This window comes from Pseudorca crassidens, chromosome 14 (assembly GCF_039906515.1).
Source record: "Pseudorca crassidens isolate mPseCra1 chromosome 14, mPseCra1.hap1, whole genome shotgun sequence".
Lineage (NCBI taxonomy): Eukaryota > Metazoa > Chordata > Mammalia > Artiodactyla > Delphinidae > Pseudorca > Pseudorca crassidens.
In genome coordinates, this window is record NC_090309.1 from 37567122 (window position 1) to 37585703 (window position 18582).

General features: G+C 37.1%; 2 protein-coding genes across 11 annotated transcripts in view; one reads left to right on the forward strand and one right to left on the reverse strand.

Moving 5' to 3' along the window:
* VPS54 (VPS54 subunit of GARP complex) overlaps nucleotides 1–6914 on the forward strand; it is a 92733-nt gene extending 85819 nt beyond the window's left edge. For all 4 annotated transcript variants that reach the window (XM_067704907.1, XM_067704911.1, XM_067704909.1 and 1 more), the window contains exons 21-23: nucleotides 388–495; nucleotides 2418–2512; nucleotides 6450–6914. In XM_067704907.1, coding sequence (XP_067561008.1) covers nucleotides 388–495; nucleotides 2418–2512; nucleotides 6450–6555 — 309 coding nt within the window. In that variant the 3' untranslated portion in view covers nucleotides 6556–6914. The remainder of the gene's footprint in view (nucleotides 1–387; nucleotides 496–2417; nucleotides 2513–6449) is intronic.
* Nucleotides 6915–8462: 1548 nt separating this feature from the next.
* UGP2 (UDP-glucose pyrophosphorylase 2) overlaps nucleotides 8463–18582 on the reverse strand; it is a 55181-nt gene continuing 45061 nt past the window's right edge. For all 7 annotated transcript variants that reach the window (XM_067704912.1, XM_067704917.1, XM_067704914.1 and 4 more), the window contains exons 4-10: nucleotides 17684–17869; nucleotides 16242–16375; nucleotides 15234–15531; nucleotides 13903–14100; nucleotides 13111–13353; nucleotides 10041–10145; nucleotides 8463–8920 (exon numbers count right to left, since the gene is read on the reverse strand). In XM_067704912.1, coding sequence (XP_067561013.1) covers nucleotides 8813–8920; nucleotides 10041–10145; nucleotides 13111–13353; nucleotides 13903–14100; nucleotides 15234–15531; nucleotides 16242–16375; nucleotides 17684–17869 — 1272 coding nt within the window. In that variant the 3' untranslated portion in view covers nucleotides 8463–8812. The remainder of the gene's footprint in view (nucleotides 8921–10040; nucleotides 10146–13110; nucleotides 13354–13902; nucleotides 14101–15233; nucleotides 15532–16241; nucleotides 16376–17683; nucleotides 17870–18582) is intronic.

Consider the following 18582-nt stretch of genomic DNA (forward strand, 5'->3'; position numbering starts at 1 on the left):
GGTATCAAGCACTGGTTTGAGTTCTTATGAGCCATCTTTTAAAATCCTCCCAGCATGCCCTTTGAGATATAGAGAAATATCTCACCCAATATAGAGAAGTAACTCACCCCATCTCACATAGCTAAGAATTTTAAGAGTTGGGATTTGAACCCAAGCAGTCCATCTTAAGAAGGGAAGCCACCTATGTTCTTAGCCACTATATTATGCTGGTTCTCTCAAAATAGATTAAGCTTTTTAATGAAAAGTTTTTGAGATTTGCATGAGTAGCACAGATCACAGTTGAAGAGTTAGATGTGTAGGGGCAGAAAATATATGTTTTAGGGAACAGTGGGGACAATATGCAATCCAGAGGACATGAATATAATTCTCATTATTTTTCCCTGCCAGTATGAAGTGAAAGCTCCCGTTCCTTCTGCCTGTTTCAGGAATATTTGTAAGCAAATGGCAAAAATGCATGAAGCTATATTTGATCTCCTTCCAGAAGAACAAACACAAGTAAGTAGTAATTCCTAAAACTATTATATATAACATAATATGCATGCAGAATTGGAGTGTTTTTATTATGTACTTTTGGCACAGTTAAGCTTAGTTTGTATTCCAGTATGATTATTGTTATTTTTTCCAGTTGTTATATTGACTTGATTTCAAAGTGCTCCTTGCCCTGACAGGCCAGAGCAATAGTAGCTTTGCTGTGTAGTCAGCCATTCTAAAAAGCAGATTTTCATTTGTTCATTGGGTCATCAGAGGTCCCAGATTCTACTGACATCATTTATTACATTATTAGTTTGAAAATCAGGATTAGCATTTATCAGTGAATAGTAGAATATGTTACTCACTGTGATTATAATCCAAATTGGATAGGGGAGGAATTAGTGATGGACTTAATAATGAGATGACATATAAAGTAACTCAATCAATATGCCTTAACATTAATATTTGTTAGATCAGCATAAGTGATGTGTAGTAGGCACAGATCAGGAAAAATAGCAAAATGGGTAGTCTTTGGCACCTCTTACTTTTGAAGTATCCACCCTCTGTCTCTACTGTTTTCCCTACACTATTACCAGAGTTCTCTTCACTTTTCGGTGACATTCCTACCCGTGACTTCCCTCGATTCCCTCGCCTAGTACTTTAAAGTTTCCAGTACTTCTTTTCTTCTGGTCTTCTTTACCCACCTTAGTTTGTTCCCTTTATACCAGGTGATCTCATTCAAGTCTAATTGTAGAATGATATGTTATAATTAGTACAAAACTAGTTGTTACATGACTAATGATCTTAGTTTTCACTGGGATTTTTGCTATTTAGACAAGTTTCTTATCAATATTTCAGTTTGTCTTGAATTGGTTGAGTGCTTGGAAATGGTATTTGGGAGCAGAGAGTAGCTTTTTCAGTGTCTCTTCCCTGCTCTTGCGCCTGCTGGTCTCCTTTCCCATGCCACCTCAGACTTCCATCCTATACTAGCTATTACCATTTTTTCATGTTTCCCTAAGTTTTCATTAATCATACCATCTTTATGATTAAATATCATCCAGTGCCTTTGGGGCTCTCTGAGGACTGAGGAGGAGGCTTGAGATGTGGAGCACCCACTAGGGTCTCTTCTTCCTTTCTCAGTCTTCCTAGCCAAGCCATCCTTTTCATTCCACATGTAAGATCCCCCACCTCTGACATTCTGACCTTCTGGATTTGCCATTTGAGTTCTAATTCTAGAACAAGGCTTAGCCAGGTCCAGGAGCTGGGTATATAGGTATTTCATGTATTTTTATCTGCATCATCATTTAAAGGGAACTCTTGTCAAGCTGGGCACAAATTATAGATTTATGTCATTATTGTCACTTGAGTACGAGTAATTCCATAAAACTTTTCCATAGATGACTTTATATATTTTTTCCCATGGGAAATATATTTCACAAAATTGTTTCCATAGATTAATTGTATATAATTTCAGGTCAGGCATTTCCCAAAGAAGTATTGCATTAAAAATCTGCATGTGAAGCAATAAAATACTTCCAAGTAATTGGGAAGGATAACGGTAGCCTTGCCTTTACCATTGTGACTTTTTTCTCTATCAAGTTCCTAGTTAATATCGATACATTGCAGAATTCTCCGTCTCTTTTTATTCTTTTCACCTGTATGGTTGATCCCATTTACACATGCCAGAGGATTTCTACTAAGGGGCAAAAGGCAGTGATAAGTCATATCACTAAAATAAGTACTACTGAAAAGAGCAAAAAGAGCTTTTATCCAACTAAGGAGACAAACTATACTGAAAGAGCAATTAAATACTTTCAGAGGAGCATTTTAAAAGTATATGCCAAAGCAAAAGGTTTTTAAAATTTTTCTGCAAATAATAGTGATTACTTACTTACGTCTTCTATGTCAATAGAGCTTTAAGAAACTGAGTTTTCTTTCTTTTCCAGATGTTATTTTTAAGAATTAATGCAAGTTACAAACTCCACTTGAAAAAGCAATTGTCTCACTTAAATGTGATAAATGATGGAGGACCTCAAAATGGGTATGTTTTCAATATGTTTTTACCCCGTACTCCCATGTTGAACTGTTTGATTGGTTTTTATTCATTATGCTGTCCTTTTCCACTATAATCTTGCCAGGGCCCCAGACTGTAAAATCAGCAGACTTTTGCCTTTTTTTCCCTCTGTGGAGGTGATGTATATCTATATCTATATCTATATCTATCTATCTGTGTTAAAGTGTTTTATAGATGGTGAATTAGTTAACTGACCTTATATGTCCATTTTGAGGCAGTGTACATTAGTAGCACCTCCTTAAGTCACCCAGTAGTCTTCACCTATCCAGACAGAACTCAAAGTCCTACTTTGTATGACTGTGAGAAAGTCACTTAACCTTTGTGCCTTATTTATCAAATGAGAACCATAAAATCTGCCTTAATTCCTTCACAGGGTTACAAAAAATAAGTGTATACATATTTTATTGTAAGCCGTTGAACAAATTATATGTATTATTGGCGAAATAGATTTAGAATCAGAAAACGGGTTAAGTTCTGCCACTTACTAGCTCTATAACTGGGCAAATCACTTACCCTGGGTCTTAATATTCTTAGATTTTAAAATAGGGATGATAAAAAGTCCTGTCACAGAATTTTTGTTAAGAGCAATGTAGATAAAGATATGGATTTAAAGATTATACAAAGTGCAAAGCGCTGATCATGTAGGTACACCTTTATATGATTTCTGTAGTGTGTTACCTGTTCCATGGATTTTTAAGAGTAGAATATTTTGTTCCCTTTTCAAGGAATTTTAGGCTTAAGTTTCAAACTTATAGGAACAAATATAAAAAACATCTTTTGGAGTCAGAAGTTGGCCCTACCCTTAAAAAGAAAAGAAGTACAGCTGGCCCTTGAGCAAGAGGGGGATGGGGTGGGGGTTGGAGGTGCCGACCCTCCAGCAGTTGACAATCTGAGTATAACTTAGGGAGCTGGCCCTCCATATACAGGGCTCCTCTGTATCAACAATTCCACATCCACAGATTCAACCAGCTGCAGATCATGTAATGCTCTAGTATTTACTGTTTTTAAAAATCTGCGTATAAGTGAACCCACGCAGTTCAAACCTGTGTTGTTGGAGAGTACAATGAATTGATTTTGCACAAAACAATTTGGAAGCTTCAAACTGCTGAATTTGTCAGCCAGGCTGAATTTAAGAGTTTTATGCAAAAATCTGATTCTCTTTTGATTATTACCTGGTTCTTTTTTTTTTTTTTAAAGATTTATTTTCAGAAATTTCAAAGCCACAGAAAAGTTCAAAGACAGTATAACAAATATCAAATACCTCTCAGAAACTATTCATAAAAAGCTAATTAAAGGCCCATTACACTCATACTTTTCTACTTTTATTCACGTAACTAAATCTCGCAGGTTGGTTTTTCTCAGACCAGTAGTTCTGAAGCATCCAAGTTAATTCATCACCTATTATTTTCTTTGTTAATAAAGCTATTTGGGGGTTGGTACCACCTTAGAGATCTTTGTTGTCACATACTTTTAAAGACACTAATACTGTGTAAGTCAAACTATGTCTTTGAGCGATCACTTGAAAGATAGAATTCCCTGAAAATTTCTCTCTAGACTCTAGCCAAAGACATAATAAACTACCTGCTTAAAAGGAACTTTTGTTCCTGAAATGGCTCTAAAATTTTACCTTTTTTTTTTTCGAGGTGAAATTCACATAACATAAAATCAACCATTTTATAGTTAACCATTCAGTGGTCCTTAGTGCCTTCGCAGCCACCACCTGGGTGCAACTGCCAGCCCTGTCTAGTTCCAAACATTTTACTACCACAAGAGGAAATCCCAGACCCATTAAGCAGTTGCTCCCTATTCCTTCTTCTCCCCCGTCCTGCACTTTTTTTTAATGTGATTTTTTTCTCTATTTTAAGATATTTTTAAAATAGAGAGACATATGGAGAATATTTATATTCCTGTTACTTAGAATTGATCATTATTAACATTTGTCATTTTCACTTGGAAAAAAAAATGTTCATCATTTTTTTTAAAAATGGCGTTCCAAATGGAGCTTAAGTACCCCTTGACCCCATCTCCAGTCCTTTGCTCTTTCCTCCAGCCCTTAGGCAATGTTTCTAGTAAATCTGATCTATATCCTTTAAGTCCTTCTCATTTATTGTCTCTTTATCTAAAAAAAAAAATGTGGAGCTGTTTTATGAATTTAATTTACTTACATGGTATATTGTACATATGCTGCTTGCTTTTTTCCACTCAACATTGTTTATGTTGATATATAGAAATTGTCCATTTTTGATTGCTTTATTGCATTCTCCCACATGAATCAACCATATTTAATGTTTCCATTTCACCTGGTGATCGATTTTAGGTCATTACTTTCTTCCATTACAATCATGCCACAGTGAAGATCTTTCCTTATACATGTGTAATGGTGTGATCATTTCTTTAGGGTAGGTACATAGAAGTGGATCACATGTACATTTTCACTCTACTAGGTTTTGCCAGAATTTTCTCCAAAGTGGCTATACCAAGTTTATATGCCCACCTTTATTCCACATCTTGCCAACATTTGCTGTTAGATTTTTTAAATTGTTGCCAGTCTAATGGGATACAGTGGTATTTTGTTTTGATTTGCATTTCCTAATGTTTGTCATCTTTTCACGTATTTGTCATTCAGGTGTTCTCATCTGTGACTTTTCATATTCTTCACCCATTTTTTATCTTGGGTATTATCTTTTTCTTGCCGATTTTAGATTTTTGCATATGACCTCAAACTGATCCTTCATTGGTTATATATATTGCAAATATCTGCTTTTCTTTTACGTTCTTTTATCAAATATTTTCAACTTTGATGTAAAATATATATTTTCTATGTACTGTCTTGTATAGACTGTAAATAGTTGACTTGATATTTTAAAATGGAGATTTCTGTTAATTTCATTTAATTTTTCATGTGGGAGTCTTGCCTTAAGACTTTGTTCTTTTTTGAGCCATTGCTGTCAGTTTCAGCATACTTACTAATTTAGACTCTTTATGGATTTTAAAGCACCTTGACCCAGATGAGTTTCAAACAAAAATATGGTCCTTACTGAATTCTGCCATGTGACAAAAGCTGAAACATTAAGTACATAAGTATGAATGTATTTATAAATTAGACTCATACATATATTAAGGGTGCTTAAAATACCTTTGCCCCCTTGTGGTCCAGCAATCCAGAACTTACATGCTCTTTAAAGTATCAAAGCTGCATTTCCTCTTCTTTTACAAACTACTAAATCAAGATCTCCTACTTGTTTCTCCATGGGCCAAATCTGTCAACGTACACGTCTAATCAGACCAGTCCCTACTTTTTGTGTGTGGAGCTTTGGTATCTGTTTATCATCTGAGCATTCTTTCCAGGAGTGTTTTTTCAAGGATAGGGATTAATGTGACAGCTAAATACTTAAAAGTATAATTCTTTTTGTCAAGTATTGTTACATCGTCAATAGCAAGTTTTGTATCCAGCAGTACTTAACACATGAGTCCCAGCCTTCATTTAACTTCTTAGGATGGCATTCAGGAAACCTTGTCTGTCTTTTCCTTGAGTTCAACAGTCATATACATGTATACTCTATTCTACTGACAGCTGATCAAAAAAAAAAAAGTTTAACTTGTTATTTTTCTCTATTTCATACTGTTCTAAGATAAATTTATTTTATTGGGCAGAATTAATTATGAAACAGTCCAACCTGCATTGGTTTATTCCTTTTCAAAACAACACTGTTGAAAGAGAGAACATTAAATGATCTAACTATAAGATAGTAGGAATCATGCTGAGAGAAATATATTGACATTTGGTCCAAATTTTAAATCATAGTCTAGCAGCTAGGATAGGACTCAGATTACTCTGTGAGCATTGCTACTTTATTTGAAAAGAAAACATGAGATTAAAAATAATTTTCTTTCCAATGTTTAGGTTGGTCACAGCAGATGTAGCTTTTTACACTGGAAATCTTCAAGCCTTAAAAGGCCTTAAAGATTTGGACCTAAATATGGCCGAGATCTGGGAACAGAAAAGGTGATGACATACTGGAAAACTGGGTAGTTCATTTTACCATGGGATGTGTATGTTTGTGATGAAAATATGGATGCCTGTGATTCAAGAACTGAACCTGGAACCCAAAGTGAACTGGGGTTGGGGAAGGGGAAAGGGAAAGTATCAGTGTTGGGAAACTGGGATTCACTGGGATCTACAAGGAATGCCATTTGTGTGCTTCCTTCAGTGAGGAGTAACTGATCAGGTGTCTATAATATTTTTCATTCTCTCTGGCAACAGACTCAGGTTTCTTTGGACCAAATCCAAAAGAACACATAGCTGTAACACAGCTGTAGTTGACTAGGATGCTCTGTATACTTTATATTAAAAAATGCTTTGCATTTCTTCCAGTGCAATGAAATTCATATGGTGTCCCACCTTATTTAATGATGGTACAATTTAAAATATTAAAATCTTACTCAACCTCTGTAGAAAGTTTTCTCTATGAAAGTAAAGCTGTTTGGAAAATTATTTTTTTACAGATCTTTCTATAAAAATAAACATCTTTTGATTGCTTGGATTTAGGAATTCAGTTTTTGTTTTAGTGACCAATGTCAAGTTTCAGGCTTTGTGTGTCACATATTTAATCTATCATCATCACCACTGTATGTCAACTGCTTAAAGCCTTCCAGAATAGTCTAAATACTTGAAAGACTGATCATAAGTAATAATTAAAGAGTAAGATTTTGGTGTTCATTTATGCAACTACTAATTTAAATACTTTTCAGATGTGGTGTATGAAAGCCTGCAGTTTAACAGCTGTATTTTTATAAAAGTATCTATGCAGGGTTGGGGTGTTTTTCCTTTTTATTTCTAGCAGAGGTAAGAATACATTTTCTTATATTCTGCCTACTTATCTAAATGTTAAAATGAGATCTCCTCATAACATTGAAGTATGTCCCCTGCCTTGGGTTCTTATTTGTAAGTAACTTTCAATGTGTATATGAACAAAGACCAGGGAGAAACAGAACTGTTAAAATATAGGCTGCTGTGTTGGGGCCAGAAATATAAGGTGATGATGAGTAAGTTATTTAAAAAGACTTTTATAACACCTACCTTCAAAATTAGAATCAGCAGCACTCTATAAATGAAAGTGCCTGTGCCTCACTTCACACCAGGAATCTTGCCTAACCCTGTCAGAGTGCCTAACCTTGTGGTGATTATGTACAATGAAATAGTCTTATTTTGTGCTCTTTGTTTTCCTAAGAGGAATTCTTTCCTTTATCATTATTACAGAGGTATGTCATTGGTTCTTAAACTGTCTAAAATAAAGCTGTAAAGAATTACCAGACTTTAAAAGACAACTTTTTTTTTTTATAGTAACAGTAAACTTATTAAACAGGCAGCTTACTCAAAAACACGTATGGAAGAATTGGAAAATGTAATTGATTCTTAGAGAAAAGCTGAAATTCAAACTACCAGCAGACCTGATTTGGGTTATTCAAGAACATTTTTCAGTAACAACAAGCAAGCTTCAACAAGTGAAGCTTCAAGGAAAGGTAACTTTTTATAATGTTATACCCCACCCCGCTATACTAGAGAACAAGGATGTGAAAGAAATGCCCTACCTCTACCCACCCCACCCCCTTCAGCTGGGAAAAGAAACACCACTTTGTTTCAATAAATGGAGAGTCTATGGAGAGCATGGCAGGCATCCCAGCTTTAGAACTGGATGAAAGATATTAAATACCTTCAAGTTTAATTCCTGTGGAAATAATGATGTGGTTAAGATTCTCAGAAATGCAAAAACTGGATTTGTTAGGTAACTGGCTAGTGAGTACTTCAGTGTTCCAAGAGCGAGTCTTCCAACTGACAGAGTAACTGTTCAGCAAGAGTAAACCATTTTTCTTCACCATTTCATAAAGTTAGTTAGCATTGAAAAGTATAAGTGTATACATGATTGCTTCACAGCTTTATTTTTAAAACCACAAACAGTTCAAAGTGACCATCACTGAGGCCTCTGTTAAAAGATTTTCCAGCAGAGCTACCCCAGTTTTAAGATTAAACAATATTGCACTTTAAGATGAATTTAACTTTCAGGATCTTCTTCAAAAAGAAAAGTACTGCTTCCACCAGTGCTTTTCACAGACTAAAAGCATACCGCAGAAAACTCAACTTAAAAATTAACACTGCATGATACAGTAACATAGTAAAGTACCTGCCTATTTTATAATCCTAGAGAACATTTCATTGTAAGAAACTGTTTAACCCATAATTAGTATAAAGTGCACAATATTTTTCATTCAGTGGTCCAAGATACGAAGGTTCCCAGATACAATCTTGTTCTCTAATACTGCTCCAGGTGGGATGTCAATTCGGTCACCATGATTTGCGATGATGATAACCGTTCCCTAAGTGACAGGAAAAACAAAAAACAAGAGTATACTTGCAAGTGCAGCTGAAAATGCAATTGATTTTCTTACAATTATCAAGTTTATGTAGAACTTCACCTACAATGGAGTAAGTGTATTTATAAACAATATTACACATGAAAAACAAATAACACATTAAGGAAAACTGTAATGTGTCCTGTCACAATACTGGCGGTAGCTGTGGTACCATCTCTGATAAGGAGGCAAGGAATCTAGCAGTGGGAAGCAGGCCAGCGCCACAGAATAGCGGGCCCTTTCCAAGAACTACTTGCAAGGCCACCAGCATTATCTACCTTCGTAAACTGAAAGGTGCTTGGTTTATATTTACATACAGGTGTGGGTTTTTTTGTTTTTTGGTTTTTTTTGAGAACAGTTCAATGATTTATATTTCATGTCTTAAGTAAAACTGTTTAGATGAAGCAGTATCAGCAATAATTATATATATGTTGTTTTGTTTTTTTCCCAAGATCTGTAAGTAGCTTTAATAGGAAGAACACCTGAAATCTAGGTATGGAAGTTTTAAAAAATATTTGATTAGGAAAAAACTGTTGAATCTTTGGTTCTGAGCTTTAATACTCATACCCATAGTCCTTCCTATTTCTTATGCTAGGCTGGAATGATACTCATCAAAGTATCCAAGCACTACAGTAATGTGAATGAACATCATACTGATAACAACAGATTAACAAGAATAGATTATAATCAGTATAAATGAAGCTGTCATTTTTTTCTACTTTCATTCAGATTCAAATAGTCATCTTTTAGTTAACTAATGCTAATTTATCAGTGATTCTATTTTAAATATTGTCATATTTCAATAAAATAGTACCAATTCAATTATTTAATAGTGTTTGCTTTCCATTTGAATGCTATACTCCACAAAATGCCTATACACAATTATATTTTAACTATGTTGTATATTTATGGAAAACAGTATTAATACTAAATATTGTAGTAAGCTATTTCATTTTTAAAATGCATATCTTATAAACAATCTGGTACAACCTAGGAAGTATTCCTTAAAGGTAAATTTAGGACTAGAAAATGAAACCTGTCTTGTAAAGCTATAAGAACTGTAATTTTCATCGTAACCACACACCTTTAATGAAACATTCTTGCCAAATGTTACATCTCCTGAAACTGTGAGGTGATCCAATTCAAGCATATCTGGTATACTTTCAAATCTCCTTAGATAATCCTGAACCTGAAGGAAAAATGTAAACATAAAAACTGTTTCAAAAATGGGTTAACAGAAAAACAGGGATTAAATTAACAAGATAGTTTGCTTGAACTGTAAAACATTCTATTTATGTCCAAGCTCAGGCCTTCTACGGGAGGAACCCTGTTTATTAAGCACTCACTGTGTGTGCAGTGAGAATTTACATATCCTGTGCAGGAGAGACCAGGAGATATGAACATTGTCCCTACAATCAAGCAATTTACACTACAGCTGAGTAGATCAGACATTTAAAATAACAGTAATTAAATAAAAAGATAAACAACCAACACGCTAAGAGCCAGATGAGTGGTTCACATAATCTGGAGTTAGTTGGAAAAAAGAGAGAGATCATCATGGTTCGAAGCAAGCTAGACTGGAGCTGGGTTTTATGGGATGGGTAGGATTGAGAAGAAGGAATATAGTTCAGGAAGAGCAACAGCACAAATTATCATTATAAATGATCACTATCTTTGCCTCTTATTATTTCCTTAGATTTACCGGCACTAGAAATAGTCCTCTATGGCCTTGTTTCCTATTTTGCTGAGAAAAACAGAAGCAACAGGAAAACTTCCACTGGCTTCTACCACCACCACCCACTTGTCCTCTAGCCCATTACCGTGTCCCTCCTAGTACTGGGGTTGGACTATTTCTATTCCAACTTAAGGCTAACTCTTCTTATGGCTACTGCCCGAGGATACTGTCCAGCAATTCCTTCTCCCTCTTCAATGTTCCTTCCCTCTTGATTGTATCAACTCCCATCAATGTATAAGACATGCTATAAATTCTCTCAACTTAAAAAAAACCCTGTAAAATCTTACATCCCTTTCTACCTATAGCTCCATTTTTGTTTTTCTTTAAAGCAAAACTCTTGAATAAGTTTTCTACACTCATATCTCCAATTTCTCTTCTATTCTCTTTTAAATCCATTCCAGTCAGGCTCCAAAACCTCTCAACTGTTATATCTAATGGTAAGTTCTCATTCATCTTACTTGAATCGGCAGCAGCACTTGACTGCAAATGATTAGCCCCTCTTTTCTTGAAACATTTTCTTCATTTGGCTTTCAGGCCACACACATTCATGATTTTCTGCCCAGTTCTTCATCTGCAACTCCTCAGTCATCTTTGCTGCTTCCTCCACCTCATCCCCACCCTCTAAGCCTTCCAGTCCCGCAAGGCTCAGTCCTTGGACTCCCCACCCCCCTTTCACTCCCTAGGTGATCCTTATCTCATGGCTTTAATTACCAGCTATAAAGTGACAACCCTCAAATTTACCTCTTTTCTAGAGCTCTCCTCCACACTCATACATTCAGCTTCTCCATTTGAAGGTCCAAGTACAGTATCTCCAAAATTTAACTCCCCATTCTGCTCCCCCTAAACCTACTCTACCCAAGCCTTCCTGTGTCTCAGTAAATGGCAATTCCATGTTGCCAGTTGCACAGGCCAAAACCTCAGAGCCATCCTTACCGTTCTCTCTCTCTCACCCTCCTACCTAGTCCAACAGCAAGTTGTAGGTACAACTTTCAAAATATAATGTCAACATTTTTTCACTATTTCCCCTACAAAAACCCCTGGTCCAAGCCAGGATTCCAGCAACAGCCTATTCCCTCGTTTCCCTGATTCTACCCTTGCCCACCAGATTGGTCAACTTGACCCCTCAGCTCACACTCTCCAATGGCTTCTCATCCCCCAGAAAAAAAAAAAAAAAAGCCACACTCCCAATATTCAATTACAAGGTTCTACACAATCTGGCCTGTCATCTCTCTGACCAACTATCTCCCACCCCCATCCCTCACTTGCTCACTGTGCTCTAGTGTCCGTAAGACATGTTCTTCCTCAGAGCAAGTAGCCATTGCCCACTTAGCCCCTGTTCTCAAATTGAGGCAGCTAAAGTTCTTATCTCCTGCAGGGTATGGAAGAGGCTAGAAAGTGTAGGAAGGGAAGATGAGGTTAGGTGGAAAATGATTAGGAATCTTACCTCAGGATGTGGGCAGATGGTGGGTCCTTGTAGCACCAGGATTTTCCCAGCCCAACCCGGCAGATGAGGGAGGCATGAAAGACCAGGGAGACTTCTAAAATGCCTGATGCTATCTTGGAAATTCTAGCCCAGCCACAAGACCCAGAATGATAGCCCCGAACATATAAGGGCAAGTACACACATCCACACCAGGTGACACTAAACCACAACCAGGACTAGAATAGACTTGCATAGCAGGACTCTAGGCCAGCCACAAAAGCTCACCCTGTCACTTCATTAACCTCACAGCATTTTATGTGATTAAATTTTTTGGAGTCCACTTATCATGTTAGGGTCGGTTTTACTATACTTGCTATTCCTCCTGCCTAGAATGCTTTTTGCTCCAGATACCTGCATGGTGTACTCAATTTCTCAGTGAGGCCCTCTGGCTACCCAATGTAAAATGACACCACCACTGCCACACCCACACATTCCCTACTCCTGCTTTATTTAGCATTTTCCATCATTCAACGTACTATACATTTGTCTTACTTGCTTATTATCATCCTTCCCCACTAGAATATCCAGGAAGGCAAAGATTTTAGTCTGTTTCATTTACTGCTAAATACCTGGCACCTAGAACACTGCCTTACACATGGTAGAGGCTCAATACATTTTGTGAAACTAGAATTAACATTCTCTCACTGATGAAAACAGTAATGGTCTTAAACGAGATAAAGATAAGATAAGATAAGATAAGATAAAATGTCTTAAAATGTAAACATTCTTTTCTACTCTATAGCAGTTGGTTAAAAAATGAGTTACATTTTCACCTTCTATGATTGATTCCCTTTAAAAGACAATAGAGATGGAGGAATATAATAGATCAGCAGCAAAGACTGTAATTAGATTCCAATTCACACGTGTATCGTATCTTTATAATTACACATTTAAGAAATACAAATCTACACGTATATCATCTTTATAATTACGTACCTTTGTAAAAGAACTGCCTAATTTAACCAAGGGCACTGTAGGAAATTCCCGCTTTTCACTCATTGTCAGAGATCCTGCATTAAGGCTGTAGAGGTTTGACATCACAAGCAAGAGATCTGATGTGGTTTTGACAGGCAGAAAACGGCTCCTAGGAACATTAATACCTAGAGAGTTCTCAAAACTTTTAATGGCAGCCCCTACTGCAGTTTCCAACTGAATGACATTCAGGCCTCCATCCAAAGTCTGTAAGAAAGGGAGCAGGAGAGAGAAACAGAGATTTCAGCAACTTAGTTCCACATGGGCTAGCTAATACTTGGGCAGTGGTTTCAGAGATCCATTGAAGAAAACAGAATTTTGAGAACTGACATTTCTCAAGCCCCTACCATACGCCAGATGCTTATATATATGTGATCTTTTTCAGCTTCATAACTCTTCTCAGTAACATTTCTATTTTATGAGAAAGAACCGAAGGTTCAGAAAACCCACACAGATGCCTGTGACCGAAAGGCCTATCAGTACCAGAGCAACAGGACTGAGGTGGGCCCTTTACTTTTGGGCCCAGTGCTCTTGCCACTGCCACAGCCCAGGGTCAAGTAAGGGCACCATGGCTTGTCTGGCACACTAAAGGGATGGGTGTCGACTCTGAAAGACAGGGCCAGGAACTGAAGAAACTAACTAGGCAAAAAGCAGTGACCCATGGAATAGATGGGCCAGAGGGAGTGGGCAGTGGGTCTGTGTGTAGCATGCTGTGATCAGAACCAGGGAGTCTGATGGCCTGCAACTTTGGCTTACCTTTGGATTTACAATGATTTCCATGTCAATAGCATTCTGCTCCTGCAGTCTTTTAACTGCTGCAAGAGAGATCCATAGGTTGTTTGTATTAAATATTTTGAATTTTGATACAGATTTGAACTCATCAACATGTGCTTTTGGCACTTGAGCAATTTCCACCAGTCTCAATTTGCCTTCATACTGAGTGAGTGTCCCACCCTAGAAAGGCAGAGAAGAGTGAGTGCCTCCACATCTCTCCCAGTTACAGCCGTACTACATTGTTTACAGTCTACGAACGATATAGAAAAGACACTCGTGACAAAATGCCCCAGAAATAAAAAGCATTGGCAGTGATTTGATCTGTGATACAAAGCAACACATGTATTAAAGTAGAACCAAAGAAAATAATTCAGGTTGTCTGTCATCTTATACTGTATACACGCCCTCTTGTCCACAATAAAAGCCCTGGGAGTACATCAGAGTCTTCCTCACTTTCCAAAGATCTCCTACAAGAACAGACATTCCTCTTATTCTCAAACCACGGACCATTACCAAACAACCGATCCTACCACCTCACAACCCTGCTCTGACTACCTCTAAGATAAGGGGAGTAAAGTCAAGACAGGCACAAGTGGAGGGGAAGGTACCTCTCAGTGGCCTTAGCCTAGAGGCCATGGCAGTGTGGGAAGAGGGAAGGGACGTCTACTCATGTGTGAAGGGGTCATTTGCAAGAGGCATAGAACCCAGCCCCGGGACCAACCATATTAGTATTCACACATTGCCCACTTTTCTTACTCCCTGAGGGTGAGGAGAAAACCTTGTGTACCATTCCATCAAAGGCCAAGTGTCATCACCACTAAACATGCAAAGTGAAAAAAACAAATTTTTGCTTTGTATCAAACTGCTTTCTTTTTTTACAACAACAGATATTACAGTGATAAAAAAAATATACAGAGAGAAATACATATTATAGAAATAGTAAATTTTCATTAAAGGAATAATTAAATAAAAAACACTTAAGCACCAAACTAGAAGAATATTAATGGTTTGAACAAAGTTACTGAAAGTGTTTTCACATATGTTTCAGATTATCCTATAAATATATGTGGAATTGTTTTCAGTTAAAATTGCCCATACAGATTATTCAAAAAGTAAAGATGATTTTACTACTATTAAACCTGAATTTATATACACACTTATATCAGATGGAACTTAGGGTACTCTAGAGTACTATCCCACTTTGGCTTACAATGATGTTATCAAGTTTCTAAACACAGAAACTTTCCAATAAAAAGTTTGAACTATGAAATGTGAAGATGTGAATCCCCAAACTGCTTCCTCTCAGTATTTACCTTTACATCTGCACGTGTTTTATTTGTGACTTCCATGACAAATTCACAAGGTTTTCCATTGGGTGGGTTCATTAGATGATTAAGAATATAAAGATCCACGGTGGCACCCAGATTATCTATGTTGGACACAAAAATATACTCTTTGCCTTCTCCTATAAAGGTATCGAGCAAACCAGAGTTGTAGAAACTGGCGTAAATATCTCCATGACCCGGAGGGTACCAGGCTTCTGTATTTTCCCCTGAGAACGATACATTCTTTGCTACAGGTAGTAAAGATTCTTTATTAATCCTCGGGTACCTTAAAAAGAAAAAGTTCTTTTTCAGTATCAACTCTTTAGAGCATTCCAGACCTTCAAGTAAAATAATGCATTTAAAGTTAAATAAAACTTCCCTCCCTTTCAGTCTATCAGTAGTAATTTAATCATAAGTGAATCCATTTAAGAAAATCTCTCATTATCTGTGTTGACCCAAAAAATCAGCTTCCTAGATAGTAATATTTGCTGCAAAAAGAAAAGTATTCCATGGTCATGCAGATGGGAGGACACCCCATATTTTTAAGACATTAATATGTTTTATGACTTCTTAAGAGAGGAGAGACATATTAAGTAAATTTTCTCAAACTTATTTGGTGGTGGGATTGTTCTTTTCCCTGAAAACCTATTTGGGAAATGGTGTCCATTCTTACCAACAGATATATTCAGAAAATCAATAGCAGGTTAGTACTTTCGCAGAAAATCAACAGCAGGTTAGTACTCAGGGATGTCTGCTTCCTACCACTGGCGAGAACCAGAATCTCAGGCAGATTCTCTTTTAAGAAGTCCAAGTTACATAACCAGAGTGATTGCAACTATCACATATCTATTAACAAATGTTCAGCTTTTAAAGGCATTAAACACTTGCAGTCTTTGGCACTTGTACATCTTGAGGCTGCTCTGTTTAAACAAAACAAAGAAGTCCTTCTTTCCCAGGAATAACATCCCCCAGAGTTAATTCTTTTACTCCTTGTACCTGCTTTGATTAAAAGTGTAGATTTTCACACGACAGTGATTATACTTCTGTAGTATTTTTTTTGTATCTTCATCCGTGTTAAAAGAGTTCATTAGAACAAGAGGAACATCTGTATTGTAGGTTTTGTTCAAATGCTAGGGAAGAAAACGACAATCAGACTACCCAGACTTACTTTTCTTTTGCTTCAAAGTGTAAAATTAACTCTCCGTGGTTAATCACAAGATGTCCAAAATATCATCTATAAGTAGTAAAATATATAGATTTGCAATAAAATGTAACTATTTAGCATAAGACATTTTGCTAATCAATTCACCATGTACTTGCTCATTAAGTCACAACCCTATGAGATAGAAACTACTGTCTGCATTTTATGGATGGCTAAACTGAGGCCCAGAGAGGTGGCAGGTCGGTGGCAGAACAAGGACACCGCCCCCCTCACCCCCGCAGTCTGACTCTGCAGCTGTGTGCCCAGCCACAATGCCCTATGGCCTTGCTGGATGGGCAAACACAGACTAAGCATTTACTCTGTGTCCAAAGCACTGTGGAGATGAAAATACAAATGTTACAAAGACACGTCTCCCTATTCTCAGGATTCATGTTAAGAACTGTAATTTCACCCCAACTGAAATCTTTTCCATCTCTAGAAAGAGCTAAGAGGCAACAGAGTGAGAAGAAAATAGGATATTAGAAGTCAGACTGTCCTATGTTCAGAGTTTGATTCTGCACTTACTAACTAGCTAGGGAAACTTGGGCAAGTAAATCAACCTCTCTGTGTCTTGGTTTCCTCATCTGTAAAATGGGGATGATAATAGTGCTTATCTCACAGAGTTGTGGAGAGGAACAAATGAGTCAATTCATGTAAAGAGCTCAGAATAACACTTGGTGTACAGTAAGTGCTGGATAAACATTAGCCACTATTATTGTGGTTGATGGCACCGTATGAGACACTAGGGATAAAGAGATGAAAAAGATAGGGCCACTGCCCCTGAAGAGCTTATGGTCTATGATTAATGACTTTATGGACTATGATCAAGAGAGACGCCAACAACAGTTCTTAGCATCCACGGTGCCCAACCAGATACATGAAATTTTCCCCAGCCTCCCAAAAGAGGTTAATAAAGCCAGATCATCCCAGCTGTGATGAAGGCTACCAGAAGACAGACAGCGGGGAGAGAGGTGGGGAAATGAAAGGAGAATCCGAAGAGATCCAGAGATTTCAGCGCCACAAATGCTATTTAAAGATCAAAAGCTTTTACATCACCCTAAGGCTTTGCTCTTAGAACACCAAACCTTTTCTATACACTAATAAAGAGACTAAAGGTAGCAAGCTCCTTGACTAGTTCAAATCTACGTCTGTTATTTTATAAGGTAACATTTACAATACCCTAAAAACTAAAAATGATTTTGTTAGCTCGTGAGAAAGGCTAACAGCTACTACTCACTTCGATTTGCTGAACGGTCAGATCCAGAAAGGTATTCTCATTCCTCACACCAATCAGACTCTTCGGGCCTTTGCAGCCCATGCTGGTTCCCAAACCACCATTGAGTTTCACCACCACCAGCTTGTTCAGCACAGAAGATATGTTATCAGGTAAGCCCCTGGCCTTTATCTTCTCATAGGGTTGAATCTGAAATTAAAAAAAAAAAATTATAGAATAATTCAAACAGCTTTATAAAAGGTTAAACCAAATCAATACCAAGGTTATTTCCATGCTTCCTTAAAGAGGTCTGCTTTCTCTGTAGAAAGTTTCAACTACATTTCCTTTAATGTCCAGGGCCCTTCTGGTTCAAAATCAAGTTCTCATCGGCAACTTCCCTTGCACAGAGAAGTAGTTCAGCAGTTCATTTACAGTACAATGGAGTACAAGAGGGGGAAAAGTTACAGTCTACAAATATTTGTCTGGCTGGTGAGAACACCCAAGTCTCGTGGACTACCTTCAAAAACTCAGAATTCTCAATTTGCATCAACATAGCAAATAGGGTGCACAAAACTCATCAAATCTGTGACTATTTCTGGTACACTATGAATCTACTTCAGTTCTGGAGAAGTATATATACGATCACACAGTTCTTGGTAATACATTCATGCTATTCCTGGAGACAGTGCCAAATACTCAAAACAAGCTAACAGTACCTGCTCTATTATGGTTCACAAGGGTGTGATTATTGCAATCTGAAAGTCTTTTTTTTTAAATTTTTTTAACAAAAGCAAGTTTGCCTGAAAGAAAATGAGTTGTGTAAACAGTAAAACAAGTTCGAAATGAGCATAGAACCTTCACCTTCGATTCATCCCTCACAGGGAAGGAACAGTGACACAGTGGAAGCTCAAATTCTTCTGTTT